General features: G+C 39.4%; 1 protein-coding gene across 6 annotated transcripts in view; it reads right to left on the bottom strand.

Moving 5' to 3' along the window:
- myom1b (myomesin 1b) overlaps positions 1-16,620 on the bottom strand; it is a 163,020-nt gene that overhangs the window by 146,202 nt on the left and 198 nt on the right. For 2 of the 6 annotated variants that reach the window (XM_048529117.2, XM_048529112.2), the window contains exons 1-2: positions 16,420-16,564; positions 15,382-15,571 (exon numbers count right to left, since the gene is read on the bottom strand). In XM_048529117.2, the coding sequence (XP_048385074.1) occupies positions 15,382-15,518 (137 nt within the window). In that variant the 5' untranslated portion in view covers positions 15,519-15,571; positions 16,420-16,564. Of the gene's footprint in view, positions 1-15,381; positions 15,572-16,356; positions 16,565-16,620 lie in introns of those variants that run through there. The other 4 variants (XM_048529113.2, XM_048529116.2, XM_048529119.2 and 1 more) reach the window with 4 other exon arrangements.

Below are 16,620 nucleotides of genomic sequence, written 5' to 3' on the forward strand. Positions count from 1 at the left end.
GTCAATGCCAGACACAAGACTCTGCTAAGTGAGAGAATCAGTTTACTTGAGGGGATGAAATTTCCTGTAACAACCACAGGAATGGCTCTGCGTGGGTAAGAGGCATTCTTGGTATGAGTTCAGGTCCAGTGACTTATGAAGTTTGGAGAGGAGCGATGATCCTGAACAAAAATGTGGACCATGAAAGCTGGAAACTCTCAAATGGGACAGGAACAAAATATGCCTGGCTCCTCGACAGATTTTTCTGACTGTTCCAAAACCCATGGGTTCTCCTCCCTCTCCAAACATTGAAGACACTTTGGGATCTGAGATGGACACAGTGGATGACACCACCTCAATGCCTTTACCGCCTGAAGAAAATGAAATCTGAGACACTCTGGGTGCAAGAAGTGAGCCAGTGTGTAATGCACACTGCCTGGATCAAAGGCAGAGTTGGGGGAACCTCGCCTGCTGCTAAAACACTCCAGGTGAAGCTACAAATAAAAGATCTGGTCTACATCCTTGAACTCTAAGTGGGAAGGATTCAGTGATTGTAATGAGATCAGCCAGGTGGGCCTCATAGAATGAGTTCCCTGGGTTGTTAATCTGATCCAATCAGGGAGCATGGCTGACAGATACTGACCGGAGAATCATGTATCCTGTTCACTCTAAGGGAACTTGATCAGTGTTAATGACTCACCACATGTACAGAAAGCGTGATCTGGTGTCATATACTGATCTCGGTGGAGTTATTTCAGTTGAGGTGCACTTCAACTTCACTTAGGAATGTACAGGCCCAGGAGCATGAATAGGACAGTTAGCCCTCCAAATCTTACATTGTCAAATTAAATCATGGTTGATCTGTGACCTAACACTATGTTTGTGCTTTTATTCACTTATGGGCCATGGGCATCGCTGGCTGAGGCAGCATTTATTGCCCATCCCTAGTTGCTTTTGTCCCATATTTGTAATTAGTTTTGATTTTAACAAAAGTCTATAAGTCTCAGATTTAAAATAACTGACATAGTATGAAGATAATGAGAACTGCAGATGCTGCAGAATCTGAGATAACAGTGTGGAGCTGGGTGAACACAGCAGGCCAAGCAGCATCTTAGGAGCACAAAAGCTGACGTTTCGGGTCGAGACCCTTCATCAGGTGATCTCTCTGATGAAGGGTCTGGGCCTGAAATGTCAGCTTTGTGCTCCTAAGATGCTGCTGGGCCTGCTGTGTTCACCCAGCTCCACACTTTGTTATTTCGTGACCTGGTATGGAAGCTAGTTACAGACTTCTGGCACCCTTTGCATGATGCAGGATTTTTGACCCTCACTAGTAATACCTTGCTTTAATTTTAGGCCATGTTCCTAGAACCTCCAACCAAAATAAATAGCTTCTTCTTTTTATTAAGCTTGCAGTTTCCCGTAATAAATTGAAAACATTAAGTCTGTCCCTAATCCTAACTCTTAAGTGTTTCATCTGCAATAAATTCAACTTTCTTTTCTTTCATGTCACCCTATAATTTAACCCTGAGAATCCAACTTTAGTAAATAGACCATAAATCGCTTACAAGTCCAGAATATTTTTTCCAAAGGTATTGTGCCCAGAACAATTCACATTTCTCAAATATGGTCTAACAGGACCTTATATAACTCTAGCATAACTTCAAATAAGAGAATTCCTATAGATACAAAATGCAGTTGACACAATTAGTCTTTTGGTGATTTTATGTACATCTTCATGATATGTTAAAGAAATAGAAAATGCTGGAATGTATATTGCATTGAATGCAATTTCTTTTATTTTGCATACAGCTTTGATATTTTAACAAAGAAACAAATATTGAAAATACAACATCTGTGAAAGAGGAAGTGTTAACATTTCAGGTTAGTAACCTGTTATGAGTATTTATTATTTACAGTACTTTTTTGTTTGGCATGGTGTATTTAACTTCAGATAAGAGTGAAGAAACTGTGGCTTGCCCTGAATTTTGCTGACAATAAGCTTTAATGATTTGTCAAAGGTTAAGGGAGGGGAAGAAATTGGAAGATTTTAAGACCTGAAAACAATGGCTTGAGCTATCACACTGACAGTGGATAGTCTGTTACCAAATCTCAGGGACGTACTAGAAAGGTCATTCTTTTAAACTGTTATTTTATTCCAAGATAGAATGGAGTTGTGGGAGGAAAGTGGAGTATGGAGAATAGCTAATTTGCATTTTATCTGTGCAAATGGCACATGTGGTGAGAGAGGCTGAGCAAGAGGTTAAACTCATTTGGATTGAAGAGACCAAAGCCCTGAAGATTTAAACAAAGCTGGAAGGTTTGTCAAACTTTGTCTGTAAGGCAAAATTGTCATGGACTCTGAAACATGTAAGATAGTTTGGGATTGGAAGTTAGCCGGATGGAAAAGGGAAATGATCTAAGTATCGCTTTGGACTGGTTTTCTGACAATCAGTGGCTTGATATTGTGAAGAATCTATTTAAGGGGTAAAATAAATAACTAATTTTGTTTATTCTGATTCTTTTGCAGCGTAGAGTATGAGTTGCTCACTGAAACAGTGTTTAGTCAATGTTGCTTTAGTTTGTATGCTATAGGAAAGGTATTAAAACTTGAAACATTTTGTATCCTTTCAGTCATTTATACTAAACGCAAATTTCTCCTTTAAAAGTTGTCTTTCTGAAGATTTTAATACACCATTGCAGTATTCATGGCATTTTGCTCATTACATTTTAATGATCTGCATGTGTACAACCAAATCTTTTTGGACCTTCATCTGTAGCTTTTCATCATTTACTACTTTGATCTACACTCATTAGCTTCAGTATATGGACTCACTTTACCTGGTTGTTACTGTTTTGCAATTCACTTAATCTATTAATTCTTCTCTAATTTTAGGCCTCTATCTACATAATGTCAAACTGCCACATGTCTTTGCATCATCAGAAAACTTGGATATTAGTTCTTCATGAGTTTTAAATTGGGTGCATGTTTGAGGCCCAAGCACAGATTCCTTTGCAATACCACTCTTTACATTTTCCCAGTTAGAGTCCATTAACCCTATTCTCTCTCCTGTTGCTCAGCCAATTTCAAACTAAGTCAATGATTTGTCTTCAATTCCATCAGCTGTTTTATATGGAACTTTATCAAGTGACTTCTGCAAGCCCATACATACAAAACATCTACAAATAATCCTCATTCCTTATTTTAATCTTCAAATTTCCAATCTTTAAATATCCTTTGGTACCCCTAACCAGCAAACATCTTCACCTCAGTCTTAAACGACATCTGAGGAGCTTTTTGTGGAGAGTTCCAAATTTCTACAAATGTTTGTGTGAAAAGGTGTCGGCTTTTCTTGATCACGTCTCTAACCTTTAAATCATAAACTTTTTTTGTGACCTGTTGTGAAGCAAATTTTAGCTGACACAGCATCTGGATTGCTTGAGATGGGTCTAAAATCCTTTAACTCCTTGGGTCACATAAGGAATGGCCACTTTTGGGGCCTGTTATCCAGTACAAGTCATCAAATTTAAGAAAGGAGTGATGAAAATTTTCAAGCCATAAAGAAAATTCATATTTCCAAATATTACTGTTTACTATGTTTTATTAGCTGCTGTAACATTGCTTTATAGTTTGCCATTCTGCTGAATAAATAACGTTTGCTATACATCATCACAGGAGGTGATGCAAATCAATCTTTGTTTTGAGTTGGACCTGTGATCAGCTGATAAAACATGTATCAAGAGTTCCCTTGGAATTTTGGATTCTTTCAATAAAGTACCTTCATTTAAATTACTACTTATTTCTGAAATGTTTGGTATGTCTGTTTTTAGCAGCCATTAACAGTAGAGTAATCAAATTTTCAAAGGTCAAAACTAGGACACACTTAACAACAAATCTCCACATTTCCGAGAATTTTAAGGGTAAGTATCTCAGGTGGACACCTGAAAGTGGAATGTCTCCCACATATGTCCAGCCAGGGTTTACAGCCCTAAATACACTTAATTTTTTAATGACAACATTTATGGCCTACAAAATTTTGCTTCAAAGGACTTTCTGCCTCATTGCTTAATTTAAAAAGAGGAGAATATTTACTTTAAGGTAGTAAGCTGCAGTGATTCTGATTGTACATCTTTGCAGAATATATTCCATTATTAAGCAAAAGAAAAAGACATGTCCAATAGACGGTTTGGATTTGGTAATATGTTCAGCGACAACACCACCAAAGCAAATGGAAGTTCAATCATTGCCAAAGACTTAAAACTCAGATCATCAGTCAGGGTATGTGCTGGTTAATAAGACAATCACTCAATCACTGAAACCAATTATGTGCCATTCCAAGCACACATTCTAGCTGTCCCAGGGATAAGTTGCTCATAACATCTCATATGTCACATCAAAATCAAGACTAGCTTTCAGTCAAAGTAGGAAGATCTTTGAAATATTAGGCTTTGGCTAATTCCCATTTCTAATATTATGTATGCTATCCTTTTTTTAACATTTCCACCAGAGAGCTCTGATTCACACGTACTACTACCACTCGCCATTAATTTTAGTTAAAGTGGAACACAGGCAATTTCAAAAGTATATATGCAAACAGGAATTAATTATGAATCAGTTGACAGAGTGTCAAGATCTGATTTTTAGCATATTATTCATTTATGTTCAGTTGCATTTTCCCGGGAAACCAAACAAAATTACTTTTAAATGAATGTTTGCAAGAACACTTGAGAAGGTAGTATGTTAACTCATTCATGGGATGTGAGCCTTTTTCTCATTGCCCAGAGAGCAGATAAGAATCAACTACATTGCTGTGGGTGTGGAGTCACGTGTCGATTAGACCAGGTAAGGATGGAAGATTACATTCTCTAAAGGCCATTAGTGAATCAGATTTTTTTTATGATGTTGTTTGACTAGTAAACATTACATTAACATTTTGTTGAACTCAAATTTTGCCATCTGCTATGGTGGTATTCAAATCCATGTCCTTTGAACATTAACTGGAGGTTCCGCATTGCTCGTACTGTGGTATTACATAGAACATAGAATATTACAGCACAGTACAGGCCCTTCGGCCCTCGATGTTGTGCCGACCTGTCATACCGATCTCAAGCCCACCTAATCTACACTATTCCATGTACATCCATATGCTTATCCAATGACGACTCAAATGTACCTAAAGTCGTCGAATCTACTACCGTTGCCGGCAAAGCGTTCTATTCCCTTACTACTCTCTGAGTAAAGAAACTACCTCTGACGTCTGTCCTATATCTTTCACCACTCAATTTAAAGCTATGCCCCCTCGTGCTCGCCGTCACCATCCTAGGAAAAAGGCTCTCCCTATCCACCCTATCTAACCCTCTGATTATTTTATATGTTTCAATTAAGTCACCTCTCAACCTTCTTCTCTCTAATGAAAACAGCCTCAAGTCCCTCAGCCTTTCCTCGTAAGACCTTCCCTCCATACCAGGCAACATCCTAGTAAATCTCCTCTGCACCCTTTCCAAAGCTTCCACATCCTTCTTATAATGCGGTGACCAGAACTGTACACAATACTCCAAGTTCGGCCGCACCAGAGTTTTGTACAGCTGCAGCATAACCTCTTGGTTCCAGAACTCGATCCCTCTATTAATAAAAGCTAAAACACTGTATGCCTTCTTAACAGCCCTGTCAACCTGGGTGGCAACTTTCAAGGATCTGTGTACATGGACACTCCCACCTCACTGAAGTATTGATGAATGGAGGTGTGACTTACATGAAATCTTATTTTCTATCATGCAATTATATTTTTAATTATTATTCATTATCCTTAATAATTGAAATTTAAATTGTGAACACATAAAAGAAAGAAATTGCCTCTAATGTTGGGCCTGATAAGTACTTGAAAATTAAATGCATATATTTAATTTTGACTTTGTATTTTTATGTTAAGCATAGTAGCTGCAGTCCATATCAACACCAAGACTCGAACATGCTCAACTTTAGTAAATCAATCAGAATCATTCAGCACAGAAGGAAGCTGAATCAAATTCTTCAACACTTGCTCTTTCCATATAATCCTGCCAATGTTTCCTTTTCTGAATGTATATCAAATTCATCAGTGACATGTCATTAAATTGCTCACACAACATTTTTAGGCAATGCCTTCCAGATCACAACTCACTGAATAAAATTGCCATTCCTCATCTCCATCCTGGCTTTTCTTTTTGCCAATTAATTTACATAGCATTTCTTCAGTGCAGAGAGAGGTCATTTGGTCTTTTGAACCTACATTCTGAAGAGCATCTCAACCAGACCCAGACCCAGTCCCCCATCCCCTCCCCTGCAACCCTGCATTTCCCATGGCTAATCAATCTAGCTGGCACATCCCTGGACACTACAGACAATTTAGTGTGGCCCATCCACCTAACCTGCATGTGTTTGGACTGTGGAAGGAAATTGCAGCACGCTGCAGAAACCTGCTCAAACAGAGGGGGGGCATGCAATCTCCACACACACTGCCAGGGACCTGGGTTTGATTCCAGCCTCTGGTGACTGAGACAGCAGTGCTAGTCACTGAGCCACCGTGTCACACTGTACGTGCTTATCATATGGTTACTGATCTTCACGCCAGAGGAATCCGTTTCACTTTAGCCACTCTATCGAAACCCCTCACAACTTTGAATACCTTTTTACTAAGTCTCTCCCTATCCTTCATTGCTGGAAGGGAACCACCTCAGCATCTCTAGTCTCTCCACATGATTGAAGTCCCTGATGCTTGGTATCATTCTGTAAATCACTCCTGACCTGTGTCTATGTCCTTGGCATCCATTCTGAAATGTGTTGCCCACAATTTGACGCAATATGCTAGCGGAGTTCGAAACTGTGACTTACAAGTGACCATAACCTCTTTGGATCACATATTTGTCTTTGACAACTTTATTAATGTATCTTCCACTGTCAAATATTTATGTCTGTGCACCCCAGGTTCTCTGCTCCTACATGACCTGTAAAGTTTTACCTTTTTGTTTATACTTTGCTCCATTTTTTCCCAAGATACATCAGATCTCAGTTCTCTGCATTAAATTTCTTGTCAAGTATTTGTCCATTGATCCATGTCATCCTAAAACCTGCTACTGTCCTCATCTATCTAACTGTTCACTACATTTTTAAGCTTTGCTTCTTCTGCAAATTTTGAAATCATACCCAATATATCAAGAACAGGCCAGAAATGGAGGAAGTGGTAGAGGCTGCTACAACTACAACATTTAAAAGGCATCAGTATAGGTATATGAATAGGAAGGATATGGACCAAATGCTGGCAAATGGGATTCGATTAATTCAGGATATCTGGTCAGCATAGACGAATTCGATCCTCTACAAATTTACGACTCTAAGTGTACATCAAAAAGCGAAGTGATATTAATACAAACCCATGAAGAATATTAATACTTATGAAGTTAAAAAATTGCTTCATGATCAGTCTCTGGTTTCTGACTTTCAATCTAATTTGCATTCCTGCTTCAATTATTGCCTTAATCCATTGGGCTTTAATTTCACTAGCAATTCTATTATACATGATTAAACACCTTCTTAAGGTTCATATCAACAATATCAATTATAATATCTTGATCAATTTTCCCTGTTTCATCAAAGAACTTGATGAAACAGAACAGGGAAAATTGATGAACAGAGAGATCTGGGTGTTCAGGTCCATTGTTCCCTGAAGGTGGCAACGCAGGTCAATAGGGTGGTCAAGAAGGCATATGGCATGCTTTCCTTCATCGGACGGAGTATTGAGTACAAGAGTTGGCAGGTCATGTTACAGTTGTATAAGACTTTGGTTCGGCTACGCTTAGAGTACTGTGTACAGTTCTGGTTGCCACATTACCAAAAGGATGTGGATGCTTTGGAGAGAGTGCAAAGGAGGTTCACCAGGATGTTGCCTGGTATGGAGGGTGCTAGCTATGAAGAGAGGTTGAGTAGATTAGGATTATTTTCATTAGAAAGACGGAGATTGAGGGGGGACCTGACTGAGGTCTATAAAATGATGAGAGGTATAGACAAGGTGGAGAGCAAGAAGCTTTTTCCCAGAGTGGGGGACTCAATTACTAGGGGTCATGAGTTCAAAGTGAGAGGAGGAAAGTTTAAGGGAGATATGCGTGGAAAGTTCTTTACGCAGAGGATGTTGGGTGTCTGGAATGCGTTGCCAGCAGAGATGGTAGACGCAGACACGTTAGCGTCTTTTAAGATATATCTTGTCAGGTACATGGATGGGCGGGGAACAAATGGACACCCTTAGAAAATAGATGGCAGGTTAGACAGAGGATCTCGATCGGCGAAGGCTTGGAGGGCCGAAGGGCCTGTTCCTGTGATTTAATTTTCTTTGTTCTTGTTCTTTGTTCTTGATGAAATCAATTAATTGATTCATAATTGCCTTTAACAAACCTATGGTTCGTGTTATTTATGAATTTATGTTCGTCCAAATAACAATTGTCTTGGATTATTAGCTGAGATATTTCTCACCATTGATGTTATGCTGACTGGTTGATAGTTTCCTGGTTTCTCACTCTTTCTCCCATGTTAAAATTGGGTGTAACATTTACAATTCTCCAGTCATCTGGCACCACTCCCATATCCAGGGAGGTTTAAAAGATTGTGACTAGAGCCTTGATGGCAGTAGGGATCCATGTTCATCAGCAAAGCGTATCAGGTATTCACATGAGTGATTTTGAAATTCAGCCAACCAACATTCTGGACAGTATGTACCATGTTTCAGACACGTACTTCTGGATGACAAGTCTTCTTGCTGGCTGCACAGATTTTTAAAATTGTTCCATCTTTGTTCTAAGCCAGGAATTTCCTCAGCATAGCTCATGCACTGCCATTTAAACTCTCAGAAAATGAAGTGAAATCTTCATTGACACACATAATTGTGATTTTTGTGATACTTTGACCAATTAATAGGTAACAGCTCCAAAATTAATTTCTAACCTAAGCTAATTTTTGTTCAGTGAAACAGAGACAAATTGATTGTGACCTTTACATAACTCTTAATCCAATTAGTTCAAATTACTTCTAGATTTCCAAAAGATTTAAATTCCTTTGCAGAACATTAGTAACAAATAAAGGATATCTATTATCATGGCAATGTTATTTGCATATGACACAGTAGGATTTCAACACTGTGGCTTTTATCTTTAAAAGGTAATTTTACAACCTGGAACTACTACGTGGAACTTCAAATATCAGGAGCAAAATGATTAAACAGAAAATTATAGGATTGGGTTTATATGTATTCTTAATCTGCACTCTTCAAAAGTTAAGGTCTCTTCCAGGAGTAAGAATTCGTGATGTTATTCCTGCACTGCACACAATTGCATAATTATTTCTATTGCCTAGACTAACTGGAAACTTGCACAGTTATGACATTGTTTGCCTGGCCATTCAAAGTGGTCTACAAAGACAAACATTAGATTTTTCGTTAATTTTGTTTGAAACAAAAGGCGAATTATTGAAATTGTTATACGTAAACAATGAGGGGTGGCACGGTGGCTCAGTGGTTGGCACTGCAGTCTCACAGCACCAGGGACCCGGGTTCGATTCCAGCCTCGGGCGACTGTTTGTGTGGAGTTTGCACGTTCTCCTCATGTCTGCGTGGGTTTCCTCTGGGTGCTCCGGTTTCCCCCCACAGTCCAAAGATGTGCAGGTTAGGTGGAATGGCCATGCTAAATTTCCCGTAGTGTTCAGGGGTGTGTGGGTTACAGGGGGATGGGTCTGGGTGGGATTCTTCAAGGGGCAGTGTGGACTTATTGGGCCAAAGGGCCTGTTTCCACACTGTAGGTAATCTAATGAGCTAGACATTGCTGTAGAAACAACTTTGGGATACAGAGTACTCACTGTTAGTAAAGAGTACCTGTAGCAAACCCAAACAATATTCAGCCATAGGTTAATAAGTAGTAAATAAGATTCACACCACTAAAGTGGCAGGCAATAATCATCTCCAGCAGTGGAGTGAATCCATCAATCTCATTTAAACATTCAATAGCATAACCAGCATTAAATCTTCCATTATTAAGAGTCTTGGGTTACCATTGACTGGACATTGAATTGGACTCACCAAATAAACACAGTGGCTACAAGAACAGGTCAGAGGATGGGAATTAAGAGGCAAATAACTCACTTCTTGACTCTCCAAAAGTCTGTTCACCATCTACAAGGCACATGTCAGGAGTGTGATGGAATACTCTACACTTCCGGATGTGTCTATCTCCAACAACATTCGAGAAGATTGACAACTTCCAGGCCAACGCAGTCGACTCAATCGGTACCGTATCCATTATCTTAAACATTCATTCTCTCCACTCCTGACACATAGTGTCAGAGTGGGTACCACGTACAAGATGTATTGCAACAACTTACGGAGACATCCTACTTTGAAAACCTGTGACATTTAACACCTAAAAGAACAAGGGCAATAGATATGTGAAACCATCACAAGTTCTCCTCCAAGTCACACACATCCTGACGTGGAATTATATCCTGGGGTTAAAATCTGGGGAACTCCCTCCCAGACTGAACTGTGAGTGTATCTACACCATGTGGACTGCAATGGTTCAAAGGAGCAGCTCACCATCACGTTCTCAATGTCAATTAGTGAATAGCAAGAAAAGTGGGCCTAGCCAGCAATGGTCATATTATGTGAACAACTAAAATGAAACAGGCAATAACTTCATGATTTCTGGATTTAACCACATATGTGTAATCACAGGAAGTTGCCACATAGTTAAATGCAGAAGAGGTTGCTGTCAGTTACCCTATCCTCCAGAAGATGCACCATAATAATAGCTTGCCAAGAGACTCAGCATTTGAAAGACATGAACATGTTGTGAAATAGCTGTAAGTATGTAGTATATATGCTCTAAAGTCATCAAAAAAAAGTTAGACCATATCAAACACCTTTTAGAAGTTTGTGTTCACCACAACAACATTATTCTCATCAACCCTCCCATCATGAACCTCAATCAAGCTTGTTAAACAAAACTTTCCTTTAATAAATCCACATTGGCTTCCCTTAGTTAATCCACATTTGCTCAAATGTATGTTAATTTTGTCCTAAATCGTCACCTTTAAAAGCTTTCCCACCACTAAGATTAAACGGACAGGCCTTTAGTTTCTGGGTTAATCCTTATGCGTATTTTTGAACAAGAGTAAGCATTTGCAATTCTCCAGACCCTTTGCACCACCCTAAAGGAGGTTGAGATAATTCCGGCTGGTGTCTCTACAATTTTGACTGTTACTATCCTCAACATTTTTGGGTACATAATAATCTGGTCCTGGTGACTTCTTGGCGACTTCATAATCTTCCCAGCTCCTGAATGACTCGAGCATTGGTGAGAAAAGGGGGAGAATCAATTGAGATGGGTAGTAGGAGCTTCCTGCCTTTGAAAGCAGAAGTTTCATTTTCCCACATATTGAAAACTGGAGTGAGATTCTCACAATTGAGCAACAAGAGACCTATTGCATCAATTAGCATGTGCTAACATCCTCATTATTAGGTCATCTCACCCAGTCATATTAGTTTCCCATTCTCCCACCCCATTTTCAGTAACTGCGGGTGGTAATTCTTGACATGAAAGCCAGAGTGGTAACATGGTGACTGCAGCTCATGGCTTGTTCCTCTCGCCCTCCCATCGGTCACTAATGTCTCAGGACATGCTTTATGGGCAGCGACCACATACATCCCATCCAACAAGATCTCTTGATCCCCATAAGCAAAGTATGATACCAAATACTTTCTTTGACATATGTGGGACAAAAAAAATTAATCATTCAGGGCATCTGTGGGCTGCTAGCAGTTGACTGGTGCACAGTTAGGCTTTAACAATGCTCCTGGTGCCATCAATCCCAGGAGGATCTTAGCTGTGGCTAATACTTCCAACCGTGATGAATGAAGAATCTGATAAGCAAGGGGTCATTGGGGAATAACAATTGGGTAATGAAGAAAGTTTGGGAATATAGAACAAAAAAACTCACTCAGGCTTGCAGAAATAAACCATCCATGAAAGTTACTAAAATTGATACTTAGCAGATTTCTACTATGATTGAGCCTATTATCTTTAATTATGGCTAGTCTTACGAATATCTATTTATCCAGTTTTAGCCGAACCATATCTCAACTGCCTCCTCTTTGACTATGATATGGACACCACCTTCTTCTTTATTCAAGGCAAATGTAAGGTGCACATTTAGTACCTCAGCCATGTGCAAATTCACTTTTTTACTCCTAGTCTACCTTACTGTTTCTTTTACAAGTCTTTTACTATTTATATACCATGTAAAATGCTTATATTCCACTTAATGTAACAGACCTTCAACCAATGAATTCTACCATTTACTATTTGCTATTTTCCATAGCTAATATCTATAATGACCACTTTCCCCAAAATGATTCCTCCTTGAGACTTGATCCACTTGATCTACGATATAAAGGTGCCAGTAGTGGTCTGGGGCGGACAAGTCAGAAGTCATATGACATCATGTTTTCATCCAACAGGTTTATTTGGAATCACGAGCTTTCAGAGAGCTGCACCTTCGTCAGGTAATGTATGAAGTATCATACTTCACCTGACGAAGGGGCAGCACTCCAAAAACTTGTAATTTCAAACAAACCTGTTGGACGATAACCTGATGTCATGTGACTTCTGCATTTTATCTATCTTATTCCATGGAACCAAAGCCAGCAATCTTTCCCCTCCAGCTGGGCTAGAAACATACTAATCTATAAAATTCTTCCAAACACACTTCAGATATATTTCCATTTTTTGCCATTGAAGCAGTCGGGAGAAAGGGCAGGGAAGTGAGGAGTGTCAGATCAGCCAGAATCTTATTGAATGGTGGACAGGCTTGAGGTGCTGAAAAGCCTTCTCCTGTTCCTATTTCTTGTGGTCTTATTCATATTGTTACTACCCCAATCAGTACTAACTTAGGAAAATTAAAGTTCCATTTTAACGACTGCAAAGGTTTTTTTTCCATAGCATGGTGACATCACGAACAATGCCAACATCTTTTGACCATCTCCAGTTGCCCTTGAACTGAATGGCTTGCAAGCCCCTTTCACATGGCAGTCAAGAGTCAATCCTGACGTGATTCTGGAGTCGCATTTAGACCAGATGAAGTTGATAGATTTCCTTCATTTAAAGGGGTTTGGGGCACCAAATAGTTTTATTTAAAACTATCAGTGATTGTTGTCATGGTCACCATTACCAAGGCTTCCAGATTTAAAAGTTAAATTTTAATTTCATCACCTGTCATGGTGGGGTTTGAACGCATGGCCTCAGCCCATGTCTCCAAGACATTAGTTTGAACTCTGGATTACTTGCCCAGTAGCATTGTCTCTACACTACAATCTTGCCAGGTCCTCATTTTGCAACACACTAAAATTTACTTGCTAAGGGTTTTCATGTCAATCTTTACCACTAATTTCTGGCTTACAGAATACATCCTGCAGTGTTCTGGTATGTCTACTGTTCCTGAACTTGAGCTGAATAAATTGTATTCCTGACCCCTCTGGTATATCCTCTCTCTCGAGCAATCATGTTGTGGTAACATGTAGTTGACTGGTAATCCAGAGCCCCAGGCTAATATTGCCAGGGTTAGGGGGTTCAAATCCCACCAAGGCAGACTGAAATCTGGATTGAATTAAAATCTAGAATAAAATGCTGACCTAATGTCAACCATGTAACCTCTATTAATTGTTGTTTAGGGATGGAAATCTACCAGTCTTACTTGGTCTGGCCTACATCTGATCCCAGACCCACAGCAATGTATTTGACTCTAACTATCCTCTAGGCAATTAGGAATGTGCAGTAAATGCTGGTCTGGCTTGCAACATCGACATCACCTGAACAAATTCTCCTTAAATCAATATTGACAGGCCTCTTCCTTTCTTTTATTCCTATTTTCCTAAATATGTTGCATCCAGGAATATTTAAATTCACTTTTTTGGAGTCAAATCTCCATCATTATATCATATTGTCACACAGATATCTGCACCTGTAGTGAAACATCCTTGTTTACAATAATCCCCACCCTCATGCACATGCATTTTTAGGGCCCACTGCAGATCCTCTTATGTTAATTCAGTTGCATGCCTTATTCCAAATAGCGTTTATGCATTACCAGTACTATCTAAAGGTTCTGTAAATGTATTTGAAGTTTGCCTTGGGGAGGGTAAATGGTGCATGCTCTTGCTGACTTGAGCTAGTTTGCATTTTCCTTCTCCTTATGGCAGTCAACCAAGCAGACAAGAGACTACAACTATTGAGAAGGTAAAGTTGACCATGAGTGATCCTAGGGTACCTTCAACAGACCACATCAGTCTCTCGTGACTGACAAAATCTAGAATGCATGTTAGAGCTGCATGCATATCATGATCTCAACTTAAACAGAATAATAACCCACTGCATGATAGAAATCCAGACAAAGAAAGAATCACAACAGAAGTTCAAAGCAAAACAACAAGGAAAAATATGCAGTACAGCTTTTCAGCGTCTGAAAAATAGAGTAATTCAGAACTGTAACTTAGTGCAAGGAGAGTCAGCTGTGCAAATGTTTGGCTTGCTCTTTGCTTTCCAAGTCCTGAGAAGCCCTTGAGTATTCCAAACATTTTGTATTTTTCTTTCAGATTTCCAGCACTTAAAAAAATTTGGAACATAAATTCAAAATCCAATCTGTCCAATGGTGTTGATTGTAAGAATGCAAGCAATATATATATAATATGTATATCAGACAGCAACATTTCAACAATTCAGGTAGTTTAATTTTCATTAACAGACAATTGTATTAATTAACTGCTTTCTAAAGGACTGTCTATTAAGTATAGTGAATATACTATAAAAGTTCACCTTCGACTATTGATAAATGTTTTGTATATTATGCCACAGTTCTCAGAGTTTAGTAATTTAGATTAAACCTCAGGATAGACACTTTAGTAGTTTGGTAATAAAAAAAAAATCAGACAATGATACATTTAATAGACTGCTGAACTGTAGACGTAAATTTATGAAGAATGATAGTTGTGAGAACTTGACATTGTCCCCATGTCTGCGTGGGTTTCCTCCTGGCATTCCGCTTTCCCCCCACAGTCCGAAGATGTGCAGGCTAGGTGGATTGGCCATGCTAAATTGCCCATGGTGTTCAGGGGTGTGCAAACCAGATGGGGGAAATGCAGGGTTACAAGGATAGACTGGGTCTGACTGGGATGATTTTCAGAGGGTTGTATAGGCCTAATGGGCTGCCCTCACACTGTCGGAATCCTATGACTTTGCTCACAATGACACTGATACATAAACTGCCTTCAGTTTGTGAAATGTGGGCAGCCAAGTTGCGTTGGGGTTGCAGTACAGCACCGCAACGGTGAATGATACCTGTGGGTATGAGCTGCAGTACTGCGCTTTTCCTCTTGGCGGTACTCTTGCATAGTGGAGGACAGCTGTGTATTGCGATAACCGCGGTCATAGTGCCGGTGGTATTTCTGATAGAAAGGTAAAGACAGCGAAGACATTGTGGGCCGTAAAATCCAAACTGTTCCGGATCGCCTGTACGAAGTCTTCAGATCTATTCATAGACAAATAAAGGCACAGTCAGGGACAGAGAATAAGGAAAAAAGTTGTTCCATTAATCTGAAAATTGATCAAACAATAATGAGTGAAGCCAGCTCCTGTAAAGAGTGAGAACTGTGCTAATTCGAAAATATAGGGGACGGGCAGTCTCCGTCGCCCAGCCTGGTCTGCTTCCTGTCCTTTTCTGGTCTGATCCATGAATGGCCGAAGCAAAGAGCATTCAAAACTCCGCAGCTAATGTTTCAAAGACATATAAAGTAACCAACAATGTGCAAGATTGCGTTTGCATAATACATTAATAAGAACGATAAATTATAATAAATACCGAGGTATTAAAATCCGTGGCATATTTCAAAATGTTTTAGTATATATGCAAACCTTTGTGTGAAATAAAATGGGATCTATTTGAATTACCCCTTAATGATTTTAAGTGACCCGATGTCGTGCTGATAATCCCTTACAATAATCACAATGTTACAATTACAGATAACACGTTCCTTAGCTGCTCCGACTTCATTGCATTAAACATCTCATTCTCTTTTTTTCCTATTTCAAAAACACCACGAAAAATATTCTGACATAATTGCAGCCAATTGGATTCTCTTCGTGTGAAAAAAAATTCTTAGTTCATTCTCATTTTTAGACTTGTTCTTGTGCAAAGACTTTGACCCTGATTAACGATCACTACCACATTTTTTCTGACATGTCTCCGCGCTGAAAGTACATTTAGAACTGCAGCGATCAGCTGCTGACTGGACCCCACTTAATAAATCAAATTACCATTTAAATCTCGGGAACACCGCACGTTATTGCTAAACGGATGCACGAACACCGAGCCCTTACCAAATGTCAAATGTTTCTTGTGAGTTTTGGTGAAATGCAGGCGATAAGGCTCTGTATATTGAATCGAGGGAGGCAGTGGGAGGGAGAAGGCTGCAGACTCGGCTCCAGGGTTCAGTACAAAAATAATGTATCCCGTCAGTGGAATGTCGAAGCCAGAGTCCCGACCTTTTATGGCCAGGAGGATTGATAAATATAGCACTC

The sequence above is a fragment of the Stegostoma tigrinum genome, chromosome 5 (assembly GCF_030684315.1).
Source record: "Stegostoma tigrinum isolate sSteTig4 chromosome 5, sSteTig4.hap1, whole genome shotgun sequence".
Classification (NCBI taxonomy): domain Eukaryota; kingdom Metazoa; phylum Chordata; class Chondrichthyes; order Orectolobiformes; family Stegostomatidae; genus Stegostoma; species Stegostoma tigrinum.